Source organism: Lissotriton helveticus, chromosome 8 (assembly GCF_964261635.1).
Source record: "Lissotriton helveticus chromosome 8, aLisHel1.1, whole genome shotgun sequence".
Classification (NCBI taxonomy): Eukaryota; Metazoa; Chordata; class Amphibia; order Caudata; family Salamandridae; genus Lissotriton; species Lissotriton helveticus.
The window spans coordinates 1,667,838,830-1,667,863,172 of NC_136069.1; the positions used below are offsets into that span (position 1 = coordinate 1,667,838,830).

The window sequence follows — 24,343 nt, forward strand, 5'->3', positions numbered from 1 at the left end:
TCAACACTGCTGAACCTCCCCACCCGTCAACACTGCTGCACCTCCCTACCGTCAACACTGCTGCACCTCCCCACCCATCTACACTGCTGAACCTCCTCACCCATAAACACTGCTGCACCTCCCCACCCATCACCCCTGCTGCAACACCCACCCATCAATACTGCTGCACCTCCCCACCCGTCAACACTGCTGCAACTCCACACCCGTAAACACTGCTGCACCTCCCCACCCGTCAACACTGCTGCACTTCCCCACCCCTCAATACTGCTGCACATCCCCACCCATGAACACTGCTGCACCGCCCAACCCGTCAACACTGCTGAACATCCCCACCCGTCAACACTGCTGCACCGCCCCACCCGTCAACACTGCTGCACCTCCCCACACCTCAACACTGCTGCACCTCCGCACCCATCAACACTGCTGCACCTCCTCACTCGTAAACACTGCTGCACAGCCCCACACCTCAACACTGCTACACCTCCCCACCCCTCAACACTGCTGCACACCGCCCCATCCATCAACACTGCTGCACCGCCCCACCCATCAACACTGCTGCACCGCCCCACACCTCAACACTGCTGCACCTCCACACCCCTCAACACTGCTGCACCGCCCAAACCGTCAACACTGCTAAACCTCCCCACCCGTCAACACTGCTGCACCTCCCTACCGTCAACACTGCTGCACCTCCCCACCCATCTACACTGCTGAACCTCCTCACCCATAAACACTGCTGCACCTCCCCACCCATCACCCCTGCTGCCACCCCCACCCATCAAAACTGCTGCACCTCCCCACCCGTCAACACTGCTGCAATTCCACACCCGTAAACACTGCTGCACCTCCCCACCCGTCAACACTGCTGCACTTCCCCACCCCTCAATACTGCTGCACATCCCCACCCATGAACACTGCTGCACCGCCCAACCCGTCAACACTGCTGAACATCCCCACCCGTCAACACTGCTGCACCGCCCCACCTGTCAACACTGCTGCACCTCACCACCCCTCAACACTGTTGCAGTGCCCCACCCCTCAACATTACTGCACCTCCCCACCCGTCAACACAGCTGCAACTCCCCACCCGTCAATACTGCTGCACCTACCTACCCGTCAACACTGCTGCACCTACCCACCTGTCAACACTGCTGCACCTCCCCACCGGTCAACACTGCTGCACCTCCTCACCCGTAAACACTGCTGCACCTCCCTACCGTCAACACTGCTGCACCTCCCCACCCATCTACACTGCTGAACCTCCTCACCCATGAACACTGCTGCACCTTCCCACCCATCACCCCTGCTGCAACACCCACCCATCAATACTGCTGCACCTCCCCACCCGTCAACACTGCTGCAACTCCACACCCGTAAACACTGCTGCACCTCCCCACCCGTCAACACTGCTGCACTTCCCCACCCCTCAATACTGCTGCACATCCCCACCCATGAACACTGCTGCACCGCCCAACCCGTCAACACTGCTGAACATCCCCACCCGTCAACACTGCTGCACCGCCCCACCCGTCAACACTGCTGCACCTCCCCACACCTCAACACTGCTGCACCTCCGCACCCATCAACACTGCTGCACCTCCTCACCCGTAAACACTGCTGCACAGCCCCACACCTCAACACTGCTACACCTCCCCACCCCTCAACACTGCTGCACACCGCCCCACCCATCAACACTGCTGCACCGCCCCACCCATCAACACTGCTGCACCGCCCCACACCTCAATACTGCTGCACCTCCACACCCCTCAACACTGCTGCACCGCCCAAACCGTCAACACTGCTGAACCTCCCCACCCGTCAACACTGCTGCACCTCCCTACCGTCAACACTGCTGCACCTCCCACCCATCTACACTGCTGAACCTCCTCACCCATAAACACTGCTGCACCTCCCCACCCATCACCCCTGCTGCAACCCCCACCCATCAAAACTGCTGCACCTCCCCACCCGTCAACACTGCTGCAATTCCACACCCGTAAACACTGCTGCACCTCCCCACCCGTCAACACTGCTGCACTTCCCCACCCCTCAATACTGCTGCACATCCCCACCCATGAACACTGCTGCACCGCCCAACCCGTCAACACTGCTGAACATCCCCACCCGTCAACACTGCTGCACCGCCCCACCTGTCAACACTGCTGCACCTCACCACCCCTCAACACTGTTGCAGTGCCCCACCCCTCAACATTGCTGCACCTCCCCACCCGTCAACACAGCTGCAACTCCCCACCCGTCAATACTGCTGCACCTACCTACCCGTCAACACTGCTGCACCTCCCCACCTGTCAACACTGCTGCACCTCCCCACCGGTCAACACTGCTGCACCTCCTCACCCGTAAACACTGCTGCACCTCCTCACCCGTAAACACTGCTGCATCTCCCCACCCATCAACACTGCTGCAACTCCCCACCTGTCAATACTGCTGCACCTACCCACCCGTCAACACTGCTGCACCTCCCCACCGGTCAACACTGCTGCACCTCCCCACCGATCAACACTGCTGCACCTCCCCACCCGTCAACACTGCTGCACCTCCCCACCCATCAACACTGCTGCACCTCCCCACCCCTCAACATTGCTGCCCCTCCCCACCCGTCAACACTGCTGCACCGCCCCACCCGTCAACACTGCTGAACCGCTCCACCCCTCAACACTGCTGCACTGCCCCACCCCTCAACACTGCTGAACCTCCCCATCCGTCAACACTGCTGCACCTCCACACCCCTCAAGACTGCTACAATGCCCCAACCGTCAACACTGCTGAACCTCCCCACCCGTCATCACTGCTGCTCCTTCCCACTGTCAACACTGCTGCACCACCCCACACCTCAACAGTGTTGCACCTCCTCACCCGTCAACACTGCTGCACCTCCCCACCCATCAACACTGCTGCAACTCCCCACCCATCAATACTGCTGCACCTCTCCGCCCGTCAACACTGCTGCACCTCCCCACCCATAAACACTGCTGCACCGCCCCACCCATCAACACTGCTGAACTTTCCACCCCTCAACACTGCTGCACCGCCGCACCCGTCAACACTGCTGCACCTCCCCACCCCTCAACACTGTTGCACTGCCCCACCCCTCAACACTGCTGCACCTCCTTAGCCATCAACACTGCTGAACCTCCCTGTTGGACAGGCCGCATGTTCGAGCTGTCCCCCCTCCCCGCAATGGGACCAGGACCCTGGCTCTCCCTGCATCCCCAGCCAGAGTCCACCAACGACCACCCGAAGTACCCTGCAATCCCTCCACTACAAGACACCAGCTCCGGACCCAGCTGGCCCGGGTCACCATCTACCCCACGACATCGACCCGGCCGCCATCTTGGGGCACTGCAGCACGAGGCCGCGTGGCCTCAACTCGACCCTAACCCCGGGCCCGGCCGGCCCCGACATCGAGGCCCCACCATCCTCCCAGGAGGCAGAGTGACCACTTGGCGAGTCAATGGGAGAAGGAATCGTCAACGGCTCTCCTCCGCCAGGTGTCGATCACCCCAGGCCGCCTAGGCGCTGGCTCCACCCCCCTGCTGGGTGTCTGGACTCCCTCATCCCGGACCTCCCGGCCCCCAGGCGCGAGGGTCCGGACATCAAAGGGGACCAGACCTATAACTGGGGCAGGACCAGACCAGGAAGGCAGTTGTATCCTGGAGTCGAGAGACCCGCGAAGAACTCATCCGTGACTTGGCCTGCTGGCGCTGCCGCGGCCCTCTGCCCCGTGAAACCATCGACTTGGCCTGCTGGCGCTGCCGCGGCCCTCTGCCCCGTGAAACCATCGACTTGGCCTGCTGGCGCTGCCGCGGCCCTCTGCCTCGTGAAACCATCGTCTTGGCCTGCTGGCGCTGCCGCGGCCCTCTGCCTCGTGAAACCATCGTCTTGGCCTGCTGGCGCTGCCGCGGCCCTCTGCCTCGTGAAACCATCGTCTTGGCCTGCTGGCGCTGCCGCGGCCCTCTGCCTCGTGAAACCATCGTCTTGGCCGGCTGGCGCTGCCGCGGCCCTCTGCTTTATGAGACTATCACCTTGGCCTGCTGGCGCTGCCGCGGCCCGATCCACAGACACTCCAGCTCGAGGATTGTGAGCTCGCCTTTTTACCCCTACCTGTACCGATCCGGTACCAAGACTGTCCCGCTACCCCCTTTCCCTACAGAGACTAGAAGTGAGAGGACCCCCGGGTCCAAGATATCCTGTATCGCTGATATCCTTGCCTTAAGAACCTTATATAAAGCCTTGAACTCGACTTGGTGTGGTGCCTGTTTGTGGGGAGGGAGGTAACTTGTCTGTACGATCGCCGGAGACGGTCCCCCCCCCCGGGGATCTCTCCCTCGGTATCCGGCCGACCCTCAGGGTCCCCGTCTAACATTGGTGGCCAGCGACGGGATCCGAACCTACGCATAATCGTACAGAAAGTCACTCGCCCCACCACACACAACAACCATGTCAATAGAGAGCGGAACAACGGAAAAATTTCAGATGGAAAAATTGGAAGACTACAACCACCGGGAACTGAAGCAATATTGCATAGAACTTGGACTTCCAACCACAGGTCTTAGCACAAAGGAAGACTTCAAACGAGCCCTAGAAGCTTGGGCAGAAACGGGTACGGCCGTACCCCGAACACAAACAACCGAAACGAGCCCCGCACCAACTAAAGAAAGAGCGGATCTCTCCCTGGAAGAGATCCGAGAAAGAGAAAAAAACCAGACTCCACGAATTAGAACTTGCCCGACTTCGCTTGGATGGGGAACTCAAGCTGGCAGAACAAAAAATAACCCTGGAACACTTACGGCTCAGGGAAGAGCGGGAAGACAAGCAAAGACAGAGGGAGCTAGAGGAAAAGAGACTAGAGTACGAACATGAGCGCAATCTCAAAGCACTGGAGATCCAGAAACAGAATAAAGACCTCGGGCTCCCCGAACGACCGACCCCGTCTGCCTCGACCGAACCCAAGGTTCACATCCCCAAAGATGTCATCCGGGAATACCACAAGAACGATGATATCCAGCAGTGGTTTAAAGCCTATGAGGTGGCAATGACCTCCCACCGGATTCCCCGAAGCGATTGGGGAGCCGGATTATGGGGGAGGTTTGTCAACGAAGGGCGGGACGCCCTGCTGCAACTCCCGGACCAGCTGATGACCTCCTACGACCACATGAAGGCCGCCCTCCTCACTCGATACGGGCTCACACCTGAGATGTACCGCCAACGGTTCCGCGACTGCAAACGGATTCCGGGTACAACTTGGGTGGAGTACGTGAACTTTTTTAGCCGAGCCTTCGAGGGGTGGATCAAGGGCAACAAAGTAACCACCTACGAACAACTCTTTGACCTTATCGTATGGGAACACCTGTCGAACAACTGCTTCGTGGAGCTCCGGCAACACCTCCTGGACAGCAAGCTAACCGACCCTCGACAACTCGCCGCCGAAGCCGACCGGTGGGAAAGCACCCGAGTTGGCCGGAGCGCACCCAGCGAAGTATCCAGATCGTATCGCCCCCGAGGGGGAGGAGGAAGTCAGGGTCGGGGGAGAGACCCCGGCCCCTCGTCACCCCCCAGAAACCCCTCGACCCCGGTTGGCCGGGGAAGCCCTGCCGTCCGGGCCGGTTTCCGGGCCAACATTACGTGCCACAGGTGCCAGCGACCCGGCCACTACGCCAGTGATCCCAACTGCCCAAAGAATCCGAACACTACTCCCCGCCAAGTTGCAGCGGCGGCCCTAGGGGAAGAAATAATCCCGGAAGACCAAGAGGAGTACGAGACCGATCCCTCTGAATGGGCACCCGCCGCCATGGCACTGGTCTGCTTAGGGGAGAGAGACATGATTCCGCGGGCCCCCCTTCCCGCCAACACACAGAAGTACGGTCAATGGGTCAACATCAATGGCCGCCGGGCGGAAGCCCTCCGCGACACCGGGGCCAGTGTAACGGCGGTCCGACGCCACCTCGTCACTCCAGACCAAATCTTGCCGAACATTCTTTGCCCTGTTCGATCAGCCGACAACTCCGAAAGCCTATGCCACATGGCCTGCGTCCCCTTCGAGTGGGGAGGAGTAACAGGGATGTTAAAAGTGACTGTCCGCGATGATGCCCCCGTGGACTGCCTCCTAGGAAACGACCTTGAAAGCTCTCCCTGGGCAGCTGTCGAACGGAGGGAGCACCTGGGGATGCTTGGCCTCCCCGAATGGGTCTGCGTCACGACCCGGTCCATGACCGCCCGCGCGGTCCCCAGCCCAGAAGAGCCCGAGTGGCCAGAACCTCCTCCCGCGCTCATCCCAGAGGAGGCCGCCCCAGAAGCCATTCCCGTGACCCAAACCGAAGAAGGACCCGACCAGCTTCGGGACGTCCCTGACCTGGCACAATGGCGGCAGGAGGGAGGCCCCACGCAGGAACAATTCCGGGCCGAGCAAAAAACCTGTCCTTCTCTCGAAGGACTCCGGCAGCAAGCCCTGGCCCAGAGCACCGGGGATACCTCGGGGGCCCACTGGATCTACTGGGACCAAGACCTGCTCTACAGCGAGCAGAAAATTGCAGAACTAGGGGCCAGTCGGGTGCTGGTGGTGCCCCTTCGCTTCCGAGACTTCCTCCTGAACTTAGCCCACGATGTCCCCCTTGCCGGACACCTGGGGCAGGATAAAACCTACGACCGCCTGGTGACCCATTTTTTCTGGCCCCACATGCGGAAGGATGTCACCAACCACTGCAAGGCCTGCCCCACCTGCCAGGCCAGCGGAAAAAGTGGCCGAAAAATCAAAGCACCATTACAACCCTTTCCTGTCGTCACCACCCCGTTTGAACGAGTGGGAATAGACATTGTGGGGCCCCTCGACCCTCGAACAGCCCAAGGACACCGGTTCATCCTGGTCCTTGTAGACCACGCCACCCGCTATCCCGAGGCCATCCCTCTTCGGACTGTGACGGCCCCCGTGGTGGGCCGGGCCCTGATGGGGATCTTCTCCCGGGTGGGGTTCCCCCGGGAGGTCGTCAGTGACAGGGGCACGAACTTTATCTCCAGATATATGAAGTCCCTCTGGCAGCAATGCGGGGTCACCTACAAATTCACGACCCCCTATCACCCGCAAGGAAACGGACTGGTCGAGAGATTCAACCGCACCCTCAAGGGGATGATTATGGGTCTAGAAGAACCCCTTCGACGCCAGTGGGACGTACTGCTGCCATGCCTCCTGTTTGCCTATCGGGAGGTCCCGCAGAAGTCCCTCGGCTTCAGCCCCTTTGAACTACTGTACGGACACCCCGTCCGGGGCCCCCTCAGCCTAGTCAAGGAAGGTTGGGAGCAGCCTCCCCAGAAAACTCCCCCGGACATCTACCGGTATCTCCTGGCTCTCCGCAACCAGACCCGGCGGTTCCGAGACACCGCCAAAGCCAACCTCGAGGCCAGTCAGGAGGACATGAAGAGGTGGTACGATCAGCACACGTCCTCCATTGAGTTCGAACCTGGACAACAGGTCTGGGTGATGTCCCCGGTTGAGCCCTGTGCCCTCCAAGACAGATGGTCCGGGCCCTTCAAGGTAATCGAACGCAAGGGGCCCGTCACCTATTTAATCGACATGGAGACTGCCCGGAACCCCCTACGGGTCCTCCATGCCAACAGGCTCAAACCCCATTTTGTGCGATCCGAACTCAGCCTCCTAATGGCTACCGATACTGGGACAGAAGAAGACTCCGAACCCCTTCCGGACTTACTGAGGGCCCTCGAGCAGGATGGCTCAGTGGAAGGGGTCCAGCTCTCCGAGGCCCTGTCCCCGGAGCAACGCCAAGACTGCCAAACGCTCCTGAGGCAGTTCGCCTCCCTGTTCTCCCTCACCCCCGGAGTCACCCCCTGGTGCCTCCACGATGTGGACACCGGGGACAGCCCTCCTATTCGACACCGAGCATACCGCGTACCAGACCGGGTACGAGCCTGCATCCAGACCGAGGTGTCCAAGATGCTGACCCTAGGAGTGATCGAACCCTCAGACAGTCCCTGGGCGAGCCCAGTCGTCCTGGTTCCCAAGGCAGCTGCCCCGGGCGTTGCCCCTGAGCTCCGGTTCTGCGTGGACTATCGAGGGCTGAATGCAGTTACCCGGACCGACGCTCATCCCATCCCCCGGGCAGACGAGCTAATTGACCGGATGGGGGCCGCCCGCTACCTGAGCATCTTCGACCTAACAGCGGGCTACTGGCAGATCGGCCTCACCCCTAGGGCCCAAGAACGATCCGCCTTCTCTACCCCAGACGGGCACTACCACTTTAAAGTCATGCCCTTCGGCATGAAAAACGCCCCGGCAACGTTCCAACGGCTGGTAAACCAGGTACTGGCGGGCCTGGAAGACTTCAGCGCCGCCTACCTGGACGACATTGCTGTGTACAGCCACCAGTGGACCGACCACCTCCGCCACCTGCGGGAGGTTCTACACGCCCTCCAGCAAGCCGGGCTCACCATCAAGGCCAGCAAGTGCCAAGTTGGCCAAGGGTCCGTGACCTACCTGGGACACCAAGTGGGAAGCGGGCTGGTGGCCCCTCTCCAACTCAAGATTGCTGCCATCCAGGCCTGGCAACCACCTACGAGCCAAACGGAGGTCCGGGCCTTCCTGGGGCTCACCGGATACTACCGGCGGTTCGTGAAGGACTATGGCAGCATCGTGGGGCCCCTCACAGAGCTCACCTCCAAAAAGAGCCCCAAAACCGTCAACTGGACCCCGGACTGCCAATCAGCCTTCGAGAAGCTAAAGACCGCCATGTGCACGGCCCCCGTGCTCCAGGCTCCCGACTACAGCCGGGAATTCATTGTGCAGACGGACGCCTCCGATCATGGTGTGGGGGCCGTCCTCTCCCAACTCAACGCCGAAGGGGTCGACCATCCGGTGGTCTTCATCAGCAGACGCCTCTTGCCCCGAGAACAGCGCTGGAGCACCATTGAGAGGGAGGCCTTCGCCGTAGTCTGGGCACTCAAGAAGCTCCGGCCATACCTCTTCGGCACCCACTTCCGGGTGCAAACAGACCACCGACCCCTGCAATGGCTGATGCAAATGCGGGGGGAGAACCCGAAGCTGTTGCGCTGGTCCATCTCCCTGCAGGGGATGGACTTCACGGTGGAACATCGTCCAGGCCAGGACCACGCCAACGCCGACGGCCTGTCACGCTTTTTCCGCCTCAGCGAGGAGAGTCCCCAGGAAGATGGCTGACTCTCCCCGCCTTCAGCTGGGGGGGACGCATGTTGGACAGGCCGCATGTTCGAGCTGTCCCCCCTCCCCGCAATGGGACCAGGACCCTGGCTCTCCCTGCATCCCCAGCCAGAGTCCACCAACGACCACCCGAAGTACCCTGCAATCCCTCCACTACAAGACACCAGCTCCGGACCCAGCTGGCCCGGGTCACCATCTACCCCACGACATCGACCCGGCCGCCATCTTGGGGCACTGCAGCACGAGGCCGCGTGGCCTCAACTCGACCCTAACCCCGGGCCCGGCCGGCCCCGACATCGAGGCCCCACCATCCTCCCAGGAGGCAGAGTGACCACTTGGCGAGTCAATGGGAGAAGGAATCGTCAACGGCTCTCCTCCGCCAGGTGTCGATCACCCCAGGCCGCCTGGGCGCTGGCTCCACCCCCCTGCTGGGTGTCTGGACTCCCTCATCCCGGACCTCCCGGCCCCCAGGCGCGAGGGTCCGGACATCAAAGGGGACCAGACCTATAACTGGGGCAGGACCAGACCAGGAAGGCAGTTGTATCCTGGAGTCGAGAGACCCGCGAAGAACTCATCCGTGACTTGGCCTGCTGGCGCTGCCGCGGCCCTCTGCCCCGTGAAACCATCGACTTGGCCTGCTGGCGCTGCCGCGGCCCTCTGCCCCGTGAAACCATCGACTTGGCCTGCTGGCGCTGCCGCGGCCCTCTGCCTCGTGAAACCATCGTCTTGGCCTGCTGGCGCTGCCGCGGCCCTCTGCCTCGTGAAACCATCGTCTTGGCCTGCTGGCGCTGCCGCGGCCCTCTGCCTCGTGAAACCATCGTCTTGGCCTGCTGGCGCTGCCGCGGCCCTCTGCCTCGTGAAACCATCGTCTTGGCCGGCTGGCGCTGCCGCGGCCCTCTGCTTTATGAGACTATCACCTTGGCCTGCTGGCGCTGCCGCGGCCCGATCCACAGACACTCCAGCTCGAGGATTGTGAGCTCGCCTTTTTACCCCTACCTGTACCGATCCGGTACCAAGACTGTCCCGCTACCCCCTTTCCCTACAGAGACTAGAAGTGAGAGGACCCCCGGGTCCAAGATATCCTGTATCGCTGATATCCTTGCCTTAAGAACCTTATATAAAGCCTTGAACTCGACTTGGTGTGGTGCCTGTTTGTGGGGAGGGAGGTAACTTGTCTGTACGATCGCCGGAGACGGTCCCCCCCCCCGGGGATCTCTCCCTCGGTATCCGGCCGACCCTCAGGGTCCCCGTCTAACACTCCCCACTCATCAACACTGCTGAACCTCCCCACTCGTCAACACTGCTGCACCACCCCACCCATCAACACTGCTGCACCGCCCACACCTCAACACTGCTGCATCCCCCCACACCTCAACACTGCTGCACCTCCCCATCCCTCAACACTGCTGAACATCCCCACCCGTCAACACTGCTGCACCGCCCCACCTGTCAACACTGCTGCACCTCACCACCCCTCAACACTGTTGCAGTGCCCCACCCCTCAACATTGCTGCACCTCCCCACCCGTCAACACAGCTGCAACTCCCCACCCGTCAATACTGCTGCACCTACCTACCCGTCAACACTGCTGCACCTCCCCACCTGTCAACACTGCTGCACCTCCCCACCGGTCAACACTGCTGCACCTCCTCACCCGTAAACACTGCTGCACCTCCTCACCTGTAAACACTGCTGCATCTCCCCACCCGTCAACACTGCTGCAACTCCCCACCTGTCAATACTGCTGCACCTACCCACCCGTCAACACTGCTGCACCTCCCCACCGGTCAACACTGCTGCACCTCCCCACCGGTCAACACTGCTGCACCTCCCCACCCGTCAACACTGCTGCACCTCCCCACCCGTCAACACTGCTGCACCTCCCCACCCCTCAACACTGCTGCCCCTCCCCACCCGTCAACACTGCTGCACCGCCCCACCCGTCAACACTGCTGAACCGCTCCACCCCTCAACACTGCTGCACTGCCCCACCCCTCAACACTGCTGAACCTCCCCACCCGTCAACACTGCTGCACCTCCACACCCCTCAAGACTGCTACAATGCCCCAACCGTCAACACTGCTGAACCTCCCCACCCGTCATCACTGCTGGACCTTCCCACTGTCAACACTGCTGCACCACCCCACACCTCAACAGTGTTGCACCTCCTCACCCTTAAACACTGCTGCACCTCCCCACCCGTCACCACTGCTGCAACTCCCCACCCATCAATACTGCTGCACCTCTCCGCCCGTCAACACTGCTGCACCTCCCCACCCATAAACACTGCTGCACCGCCCCACCCATCAACACTGCTGAACTTTCCACCCCTCAACACTGCTGCACCGCCGCACCCGTCAACACTGCTGCACCTCCCCACCCCTCAACACTGTTGCACTGCCCCACCCCTCAACACTGCTGCACCTCCTTACCCATCAACACTGCTGAACCTCCCCACTCATCAACACTGCTGAACCTCCCCACTCGTCAACACTGCTGCACCACCCCACCCATCAACACTGCTGAACCTCCCTACCCATCAACACTGCTGCATCCCCCCACACCTCAACACTGCTGCACCTCCCCATCCCTCAACACTGCTGAACCTCCCTACCCATCAACACTGCTGCACCACCCCACCCGTCAACACTGCTGCACGCCCCACACCTCAACACTGCTGAACCTCCTCACCCGTCAACACTGCTGCACCGTCCCATCAGTCAACATTGCTGCACTGCTCCACACCTCATCACTGCTGTACCTCACCACCCATCAACACTGATGCACCTCCACACCCATCAACACTGCTGCACTTCCCCACCCGTCAACACTGCTACACCTCCCCACCCATCAACACTGCTGCACCTCCCCATCCCTCAACAATGCTGTACCTCCCTATCCGTCAACATTGCGAACCTCCCCACCCGTCAACACTGCTGCACCTCCCACCTCTCAACACTGCTACCCCTCCCCACCCGTCAACACTGCTGCACCGCCCCACCCGTCAACACTGCTGAACCTCTCCACCCCTTAACACTGCTGCACCGCCCCACCCCTCAACACTGCTGCACTGCCCCACCCCTCAACACTGCTGCACTGCCCCACCCCTCAACACTGCTGAACCTCCCCACCCATCAACACTGCTGCACCTCCCCACCCGTCAACACTGCTGCACTGCCCCACCCATCAACACTGCTGCACCGTCCCACACCTCAACACTGCTGCACCTCCACACTCCGCAAGACTGCTGCAACGCCCCAACCGTCAACACTGCTGAACCTCCCCACCCATCATCACTGCTGCACCTTCCCACTGTCAACACTGCTGCACCGCCCCACACCTCAACACTGTTGCACCTCCTCACCCGTCAACACTGCTGCACCTCCCCACCCATCAACACTGCTGCTTCTCCTCACCCGTAAACACTGCTGCACCTCCCCACCTGTCACCACTGCTGCAACTCCCCACCCATCAATACTGCTGCACCTCTCCGCCCATCAACACTGCTGCACCTCCCCACCCATAAACACTGCTGCACCACCCCACCCATTAACACTGCTGAACTTTCCACCCCTCAACACTGCTGCACCGCCCCACCCGTCAACACTGCTGCACCTACCCACCCCTCAACACTGTTGCACTGCCCCACCCCTCAACACTGCTGAACCTCCCCACTCGTCAACACTGCTGAACCTCCCCAGTCGTCAACACTGCTGCACCACCCCACCCATTAACACTGCTGCACCGCCCACACCTCAACACTGCTGCATCCCCCCAAACCTCACCACTGCTGCACCTCCCACCCCTCAACACTGCTGAACCTCCCCACCCATCAACACTGCTGCACCACCCCACCTGTTAACACTGCTGCACCTCACCACCCATCTACACTGCTGAACGTCCTCACCCGTCAACACTGCTGCACCTCCCCACCCCTCAACAATGCTGTACCTCCCTATCCGTCAACATTGCGAACCTCCCCACCCGTCAACACTGCTGCACCTCCCACCTCTCAACACTGCTGCCCCTCCCCACCCATCAACACTGCTGCACCGCCCCACCCGTCAACACTGCTGAACCTCTCCACCCCTTAACACTGCTGCACTGCCCCACCCCTCAACACTGCTGAACCTCCCCACCCGTCAACACTGCTGCACCTCCCCACCCGTCAACACTGCTGCACTGCCCCACCCATCAACACTGCTGCACCACCCCACACCTCAACACTGCTGCACCTCCACACCCCGCAAGACTGCTGCAACGCCCCAACCGTCAACACTGCTGAACCTCCACACCCGTCATCACTGCTGCACCTTCCCACTGTCAACACTGCTGCACCTCCCCACCGGTCAACACTGCTGCACCTCCTCACCCGTAAACACTGCTGCACCTCCTCACCCGTAAACACTGCTGCATCTCCCCACCCGTCAACACTGCTGCAACTCCCCACCTGTCAATACTGCTGCACCTACCCACCCGTCAACACTGCTGCACCTCCCCACCGGTCAACACTGCTGCACCTCCCCACCGGTCAACACTGCTGCACCTCCCCACCCGTCAACACTGCTGCACCTCCCCACCCGTCAACACTGCTGCACCTCCCCACCCCTCAACACTGCTGCCCCTCCCCACCCGTCAACACTGCTGCACCGCCCCACCCGTCAACACTGCTGAACCGCTCCACCCCTCAACACTGCTGCACTGCCCCACCCCTCAACACTGCTGAACCTCCCCACCCGTCAACACTGCTGCACCTCCACACCCCTCAAGACTGCTACAATGCCCCAACCGTCAACACTGCTGAACCTCCCAACCCGTCATCACTGCTGCACCTTCCCACTGTCAACACTGCTGCACCACCCCACACCTCAACAGTGTTGCACCTCCTCACCCTTAAACACTGCTGCACCGCCCCACCCGTCACCACTGCTGCAACTCCCCACCCATCAATACTGCTGCACCTCTCCGCCCGTCAACACTGCTGCACCTCCCCACCCATAAACACTGCTGCACCGCCCCACCCATCAACACTGCTGAACTTTCCACCCCTCAACACTGCTGCACCGCCGCACCCGTCAACACTGCTGCACCTCCCCACCCCTCAACACTGTTGCACTGCCCCACCCCTCAACACTGCTGCACCTCCTTACCCATCAACACTGCTGAACCTCCCCACTCATCAACACTGCTGAACCTCCCCACTCGTCAACACTGCTGCACCACCCCACCCATCAACACTGCTGCACCGCCCACACCTCAACACTGCTGCATCCCCCCACACCTCAACACTGCTGCACCTCCCCATCCCTCAACACTGCTGAACCTCCCTACCCATCAACACTGCTGCACCACCCCACCCGTCAACACTGCTGCACGCCCCACACCTCAACACTGCTGAACCTCCTCACCCGTCAACACTGCTGCACCGTCCCATCAGTCAACATTGCTGCACTGCTCCACACCTCATCACGGCTGTACCTCACCACCCATCAACACTGATGCACCTCCACACCCATCAACACTGCTGCACTTCCCCACCCGTCAACACTGCTGCACCTCCCCACCCATCAACACTGCTGCACCTCCCCATCCCTCAACAATGCTGTACCTCCCTATCCGTCAACATTGCGAACCTCCCCACCCGTCAACACTGCTGCACCTCCCACCTCTCAACACTGCTACCCCTCCCCACCCGTCAACACTGCTGCACCGCCCCACCCGTCAACACTGCTGAACCTCTCCACCCCTTAACACTGCTGCACCGCCCCACCCCTCAACACTGCTGCACTGCCCCACCCCTCAACACTGCTGAACCTCCCCACCCATCAACACTGCTGCACCTCCCCACCCGTCAACACTGCTGCACTGCCCCACCCATCAACACTGCTGCACCGTCCCACACCTCAACACTGCTGCACCTCCACACTCCGCAAGACTGCTGCAACGCCCCAACCGTCAACACTGCTGAACCTCCCCACCCATCATCACTGCTGCACCTTCCCACTGTCAACACTGCTGCACCGCCCCACACCTCAACACTGTTGCACCTCCTCACCCGTCAACACTGCTGCACCTCCCCACCCATCAACACTGCTGCTCCTCCTCACCCGTAAACACTGCTGCACCTCCCCACCTGTCACCACTGCTGCAACTCTCCACCCATCAATACTGCTGCACCTCTCCGCCCATCAACACTGCTGCACCTCCCCACCCATAAACACTGCTTCACCGCCCCACCCATTAACACTGCTGAACTTTCCACCCCTCAACACTGCTGCACCGCCCCACCCGTCAACACTGCTGCACCTCCCCACCCCTCAACACTGTTGCACTGCCCCACCCCTCAACACTGCTGCACCTCCTCACCCATCAACACTGCTGAACCTCCCCACTCGTCAACACTGCTGAACCTCCCCACTCGTCAACACTGCTGCACCACCCCACCCATTAACACTGCTGCACGGCCCACACCTCAACACTGCTGCATCCCCCCACACCTCAACACTGCTGCACCTCCCACCCCTCAACACTGCTGAACCTCCCCACCCATCAACACTGCTACACCACCCCACCTGTTAACACTGCTGCACCTCACCACCCATCTACACTGCTGAACGTCCTCACCCGTCAACACTGCTGCACCTCCCCACCCCTCAACACTGCTGCACTGCCCCACACCTCAACACTGCTGCACCTCCCCACCCGTCAACACTGCTGCACCGCCCCACACCTCAACACTGCTGCACCTCCCCGCCCCTCAACACTGCTGCACTGCCCCACACCTCCTCACCTCGCTTTCAGTACAGAGTGTGCTTCCGGGCCGTTTTTTTTATTTGTGCGGTTGAAATTATTAAAGTGGGCAGGAAATGGTCGAACTATTTTCTACAGAATCTACAGAAATCCATGCAATGCACATAGAAAACACACACCAAGTTTATGCACATGCAAAGCCTACCTACAGAAATCCATCCACATAGAAAACACATGCAGAGGCTCATGCACACGCAAAGCCTATCTATTGAAATCCTTCACACAGAACACACACGCGGAGGCTCATGAACATGCATAGCCTATCTATAGAAATCCATGTACACAGAAAACACACGCGGAGGCTTATGAACATGCAAAAAGTCTATGTATAGAAAGCCATGCACATAGAAAACACATAAGCAAAGCCTATGTACAGAAATCCATGTACATAGAAAACACATACAGAGCCTCGGGCACACACAAAGCCTATCTATAGAAATTAACGCACATAGAAAACACACACAGAGGCTTGTGAACATGCAAAGCCTATCTAGAGAAATCCACGCACATAGAAAATACATGCGGAGGCTCGTGCACACGCAAAGCCTGGCTATAGAAATCCAGGCATGCATAAAACACACACGGAGGCTTATGAATTCGCAAAGCTTTTCTCTAGAAATCCATGCACATTGAAAACACACATGGAGGCTCGTGAACATGCAAAGCCTATCTATAGAAATCCACGCACATAGAAAATACACGCGGAGGCTCGTGCATATTTAAAGCCTATCTATGGAAATCCACACACATAGAAAGCACACATGGAGGCTTGTGAACATGCAAAGCCTATCAATAGAAATCACCGCACATAGAAAATACACGCGGAGGCTCTGGCACACGCAAAGCCTAGCTATAGAAATCCAGGCACACATAAAACATACATGGAGGCTTATGAAGTTGCAAAGCTTATCTATAGAAATCCATGCACATAGAAAACACACACAGAGCCTCGTGAACATGCTAAGCCTATCTATAGAAATCCATGCATCATAAAACACACGAGGAGGCTTATGAATTCGCACAGCTTATCTATAGAAATACATGCACATAGAAAGCACACACAGAGGCTTGTGAACAAGCTAAGCATATCTATAGAAATCCATGCACATAGAAAACACACATGGAGGCTCGTGAAATGCAAAGCCTATCTATAGAAATCCACGCACTTAGAAAATACATGCGAAGGATCTTGCACATGCAAAGCCTATCTAAAGAAATCCATGCACATAGAAAATACACGCGTAGGCTTGTGCACATGCAAAGCCTATCTATAGAAATCCACGCACATAGAAAATACACGCAGAGGCTCGTGCACACGCAAAGCCTAGCTATAGAAATCCAGGCACACATAAAACACACACGGATGCTTATGAATTCGCAAAGCTTATCTATAGAAATCCATGCACATAGAAAACACACACGGAGGCTCGTGAACATGCAAAACCTATCTATAGAAATCCATGCACATAGAAAATACATGCGGAGGATCGTGCACATGCAAAGCCTATCTATAGAAATCCATGCACATAGAAAATACAAGCAGAGGCTTGTGCATATGCAAAGCCTATCTATAACAATCCATGCACATAGAAAATACACGCAGAGGCTCGTGCACACGCAAAGCCTAGCTATAGAAACCAAGACTCACATAAAACACACACGGACGCTTATGAATTCGCAAAGCTTATCTATAGAAATCCATGCACATAGAAAACACACACGGAGGCTTGTGAACATGCAAAATCTATCTATAGAAATCCACGTACATAAAAAACACACATGGAGGCTTGTGCGCATGCAAAGCCTATCTATAGAAATCCAGGCACATAGACAACACACACGGAGGCTTGTGAACATGCAAAGCCTATCTATAGAAATCCACGCACATAGAAAATATATGCGGAGGCTTGTTATCATTCAAAGCCTATCTATAGAAATCCACGCACATAGAAAATACACGCGGAGGCTCGTGCACATGCAAAGCCTAACTATAGACATCCAGGCACACATAAAACACACACGGAGGCTTATGAATTCGCAAAGCTTATCTATAGAAATCCATGCACATAGAAAACACACACGGAGGCTCATGAACATGCATAGCCTATCCATAGAAATTCACTCACATAGAAAAAACACATGGAGGCTTGTGCACTTGCAAAGCCTATCTACAGAACACCATGCACATAGAAAACACATGCAGAGGCTCATGCACACGCGAAGCCTATCTATATCAATCCATGGACATAGAAAACACACATGGAGGCTTGTGAACATGCAAAGCCTATCTATAGAAATCCACGCACATAGAAAACACACGGAGGCTTGTGAACATGCAAAGCCTATCTATAGAAATCCACGCACATAGAAAATACACACAGAGGCTCGTGCACACGCAAAGCCTAGCTATAGAATCCGGCACACATAAAACACACACGGAGGCTTATGAATTCGCAAAGCTTATCTATAGAAATCCATGCACATAGAAAACACACACGGAGGCCTGTGAACATGCATAGCCTATCCATAGAAATCCACTCAAATAGAAAACACACATGGAGGCTTGTGCACTTGCAAAACCTACAGAACTCTATGCACAGAGAAAACACATGCAGAGGCTCATGCACACACAAAGCCTATCTATATCAATCCATGGACATAGAAAACACACACGGAGGCCTATGCACACGCAAAGCCTATGAATAGAAATCATACACACAAGCAAGACACATTGACACACCCAGGTAAGGAGACAGAACACAGATGCACACAAGTCACACAGGCACACATGTACACCTGCATTGAGGATAACTGGCCAAAGGTCATTTGTGACAGTTTCAGCATGTGTGGCATGCAGGGCACACATTTCAACTTTCCTGGATAGTCAGACTTGCCACATAACATGGGTGCAATCCCCTATTCTTGTAGCTCCAACACAATTTAAGGGCAGCATCTCTTGAAATAGGAGGATAGGAGACAGCCAATGGACTGCTTCCTAAGTGGTCATTGATTTAAAACACACGTCTTGTCAGGAGAGACTACAACATTTAACTCTGATCTCACTGAAGATAGAGAGGGGGGTGTAATAAAAGGGTTTGCATTCCTAAAGAGACTAAGCACAGGCAAGATCCAGAAACATGTGAGGTTATATAAGAGCATATGTTCCTTCCTTTCAGATAGATAATTGATCGACAAGGATGAATCCTTAGTATCTGAATATTTTGCTGGCAGAGACTGGTATTCCATACTTTATCCGTTCACCACTTAATTAGTCCATTTCACTCTTGTTTTGTTTTGATTGTAAGTTTTTATTGAGAAGAGAAAAGACAGCCGACACGTGTTTCGCCCTATGTGTCGGATAACGCCAGGACTTTCTCAAGGCTAATCAGTTTCATCATCCAGATCCAGAAACACTCTTAGAACATAGGGTGACAATCTAGCACCTTGGTAGAGAGTGTTAGGATATTACAGAAGTGCCTACTTATTTTACGTACATAGTAGTAAATGCGTGGAGCAGTCTACAGAAGTGGAAGGGACAGAAATTATAATACATTCTCAAATCCAGTGACAGAAGTGGGGACCACAGGACTGGACAAGCATGGTTAAAACTGGAAACCACATAGGATGTGTGAGTAAAGAGGGAGAAAGAACTGAGTAGACCAGTTGGACTCACCGCATGCCAACTGGGTTGGATTTTATGATTGCAAGAGCACATTTTGAGAAATGAGAGACTCTGGGGCCTATCAGAGCTTTTACACAACCATGCTTCCCATGCTTGGACCTGCAGCTTCCATGAGAGAGTTCCCCTCCACCGGTTCCTTTTCCCTCTCAGATTCTACGCTTGATTGGTTTGCAGGGGCCTGGATCATCACAGGCGGGACCCATGCCGGTGTGATGAAACATGTTGGCGAGGCGGTGAGGGACTTCACCAGGCGCAGCCGGAGCATCATCAACAGGGAGATTGTGGTCCTCGGCATCGCTCCGTGGGGCGTCCTGCACAACCGCGACAACTTGGAGAAGGAAGAGGTGAGTGGGCGATGGTAAGTGGGTATTACCTCCTCTCCACCTTTCCTGGTCCTATTCCTTACCTCAGTGCCCTTTGGAGGAGTGTGGGCCACCTCTGCAGACAGGCACCCATTGCTAACTTTAATCAGAGGGTTCCTGCAGCAATATCTGTTGACTTGTACACACCTCATTCATGTCTGTGACATCTAAATCACTTTGTCTGAAGCACAGGAGTCTTGAATGATACCCTTTGTCCTTTGTGATGGAAGTAAAGTCTTGCAGAAAGAACTATTACAAAGGTTTGACTTCTCTTTGTGGTCCCTGGCAGTCCCTTCTTCTGATTAGTGGAGAGTACTTTACTTCTGCGAGAGTGGAAAATTGTATTTTTGGCTTATCCAAGCAACTTCAAACTAGCAACATCTTGACCAGCTCAGAGGCCCTATTCATTGCTTTGACCAGCTGCCAACATGAATATTTGGATTGTGACAGGAAAGGCATCGAGGGCCATTTCTATTTTTCGATTTGCTTTTTGTAATTCAAACATAAACAAACAAAATAATTGTGCACCTTGATAGATCAATGGCGTCGTATATACCACACTGCCTTACTGTAAGAAACAAACTGTAGAATAATGAACCATTAAAGAGAAATATGGTACATTTAACAGCCAGAACTTAACGGTTCTAAAAAATATTTGCTCATTTTATTAAATTGGGTTATATTATGTTATATGGAAATTATAAACCATTAAATCTCTTGGCTCTAAGGTAATAAAGGCAACAGCTGTAAGTCAGAATTAATAACTCATTCTCTTGTCTGAAAAGCCAGGTTATCAAAAGCTTTCTGAAGCCCATGTAATTGGGGATGATCTAATGTCTGGGGGAGGAGTATTCCAAGTGTAAGGTGCCAATGCAGAGAAATGGACCCCTCCAAGCCTCTTTGTTTACTTCTTGGGACTGGGAGTAAATTCTTATGGGCAGATCTGAGATGAGGATTTGGGGTGTAATGTTGGTTTCTGGACGATACGAAAACAGTCCTTTTGCTGTGAACAGATTTTAAAAGAATTCATGCTGTTTTAAAGATAATTCTCTGAGCCACAGGGAGCCAGTGTAACTTTTTCATCAGAGGTTTAGTGTGACTGTGTCTTGGTGGACAGAAATCCAACTGGGCTGCCTGGTTTTGGATGTTGCAACCTATGGTTGAGGCCAGAGCGGAGTCCCAGATAGAGTGCATTAGCATTGGCAAGCCTAGATGTCGCTAACGCCTTCAGCGTATGGATCATAAATTCCACAGTGAAGTATCTTCTGGTTTTCATTATCTTCCTGAGTTGGAAAGAGCACGCTGAGGGCACTGCCCCCATCTGATGTTTCATGGATAGGTCTTCATCAATAAGGATTCCAAGACTTTTCACAGTTATTTGGGCGTGGGGGAGGGTCCCATCTCCAAGGGCCACAATGAAGGATTCCATTGATGTCATTTGTTCCTCCTGACCACAATTTCAGTTTTGTATGAATTCAACTTCAGTTGGTGGCCATTCATCCCATCTCTAATAAAGATCATGGTATTTTGGAAACATACAAAGATCCCCTGGTGTTGTCAATGGTGAATATCAGCTGCATATCATCAGCGGAGTTGTATACCTTCACCTTTTGCTCCCTGAGACAGTGGATCAATGGGCAGATGCAGAGATTAAATCAGTGAGGAAATAGGGAGGAACCCTGAGGCTCTCCGCAGTTGAGTTGAACCTTGTCAGAGCTAAACGGTGGAAGGTGGACCGACTGGACTCGATCTTTAAGAAATAAAGTCACCCACTCCCCAGCAATACCTTGCAATCCTGCCATATGGACACGGTCAACCAATATAGTATGGCCCACTGTGTCAAAAGCTGCTGAGAGGTCAAGCAAAACCAATGCCTGGGTGAAGCTAGGTAGAGCTGGACATCAGCAAAAACTTTATTTAGGACTTAAAATGCTGCAAATTATTTGATCTTGGCCCCAAACCGAGTGGAATGTGTCTTACATACTGTCAGGTTTGACTACAAATACTCTTCAGTCTGACTCTCCAAAAGGTGGTCATTTCACCCTGTTAATCCTAGCGATGGCAGGTATTAAACCCAGGGGGGCCAAATCACAAAGCCTAGTAGAGTGCGTCTCTTACGTGACTTTGTGAATTTATCCTAAAACAGCTAAATTGAAAAATGGGAATATTCATATATAAACCGTATAAATACAAAGGACTGTGCCCTCCTTGCACTTGCACTAATAGGAATTTTGACTTTTTCATACCAATTCACAGAGGCATGTAAGAGTATGTAAAAGAGGGCTCCTGCAGTACTAATACCCGTACTCATACACTCATACGAGTGTTGTTTTTGCCAGTCATAATGGTGATTCGCCGGTACAGGAATACGTTTCCAGGTATCTGTCTACGGGTAGCTAGAAAGTGAGGGACAGTCAGAGAAAATACCAGTCAGACTGGCAACAGGAAACACACACTTCAGGCATTTTGTACTCTGTGTCCCATCCCACTAGGGTGGCTTAGCTGGTGTTCAGTATAAGTCAAACAAAGTCACAAAGTGGCTTATGTTGGTACTTTATGCATGTATTCACTCGATCAGACCAGATACTGATGAAATCCATGGATTATAGAGTACTGATGGAATCCATGGATTATAGCGTACTGATGGAATCCATGAATTATAGAGTACTGGTGGAAGCCGTGGTTTATAGAGTACTGATGGCATCCATGGATTATAGCGTACTGAAGAAATCCATGAATTATAGAGTACTGACGGAAGCCGTGGTTTATAGAGTACTGATGGAATCCATGAATTATAGAGCACTGGTGGAAGCTGTGGTTTATAGAGTACTGATGGAATCCATGGATTATAGAGTACTGATGGAATCCATGGATTATAGAGTACTGATGGAATCTATGGATTATAGAGTACTGATGGAATTCATGGATTATAGAGTACTGATGAAATCTATGGATTATAGAGTACTGATGGAATCCATGGATTACAGAGTACTGATGGAATCCATGGATTACAGAGTACTGATGGAATTCATGGATTATAGGATACTGGTGGAATCCATGGGTTATAGAGTACTGATGGAATCCATGGATTATAGAGCACTGGTGGAATCTATGGATTATAGAGTACTGGTGGAATCTATGGATTATGGAGTACTGATGGAATCCATGGATTATAGAGTGCTAGTGGAAGCCATGGATTATAGAGTACTGATGGAATTCATGGATTATTGAGTACTGGTAAAATCCATGGGTTATAGAGTACTGATGGAATCCATGGATTATAGAGTACTGATGGAATCCATGGTACTGATGGAATCCATGGACTATAGTGTACTGATGGAATCTAATGATTATAGAATACTGATGGAATTCTTGGATTATAGAGTACTGATGGAATTCATAGAATATAGATTACTGATGGAATCAATGGTGTATAGAGTACTGATGGAATCCATGGATTATAGAGTACTGATGGAATCCACCAAATCCTGCTTCTTTGTCCATGTGTTTTTCCCCAGATACATTTCTGGAGTTTTAACATGGCAAGATGTGTCAGGGAACAATAGCGCTGTGATGAGCATCATATAATTTATACTTCCGATCCCTGTGCAAACATCTGCAAGACTTCTTCTGGTCTCATAAAAGTAAGAAGAAAAGCCAAGTCTGTTCTTCGCCCCAGCCACGTATCCCTTCCCATCCTCCCATACATTTGGATGTGAAGTTTCATGCTCCTGTGATGATGTATGCTTCTCAGTGCTCAAACCTTTTTTCTGCACAAGACGGCTAAGATCTCAGTTAAGTTCTGGAGTGACTTGCCCCGCATTTTCTTTCCTTCTTCAAATTCAGGGAGGAGTTTAAAGCATTCATTTTCTGGGAATTGATGACTCCTGTGAGCTGCAAACACTCTCCCCTGTGCATACCCTCTGTCCTATATAGCCTGCCCTGTCCTCACATCGATTGATCCTTGATCTATAACTGGACGCCAAATCCCGAAGCTATGAAAAATGATGTAGTCCTTTATAACGGCATTACTCTAGATAATTATATTTTCAATGCAATGACCATTTCATAATCCTGTGTAAACCTGTTCAGGTGTACAGTGCTTCCTACATGTCTCAGGATCCCTCATGGCTATGTACAGTGCTTAACTCCCAGGGTCTCCCAAAGAAGGGCTGGTTCTCTGCCACACAGCAAAGCAACGCTGCTAGGGCAGTGCCGACTGGTTCTATGCCAGAGAGCTCTCCCTTACAGCTCAGTTGTGCATATTTACACAGGGTTTAAAGA

General features: G+C 54.7%; 1 protein-coding gene across 1 annotated transcript in view; it reads left to right on the plus strand.

Annotated features, from left to right (window-relative positions):
- The window catches only part of LOC144774080 (transient receptor potential cation channel subfamily M member 2-like), a 358,014-nt gene that overhangs the window by 99,587 nt on the left and 234,084 nt on the right, over window positions 1-24,343 (plus strand). Inside the window, exon 4 of the mRNA XM_078659107.1 lies at window positions 19,872-20,041. Within this exon, the coding sequence (XP_078515233.1) occupies window positions 19,872-20,041 (170 nt within the window). The remainder of the gene's footprint in view (window positions 1-19,871; window positions 20,042-24,343) is intronic.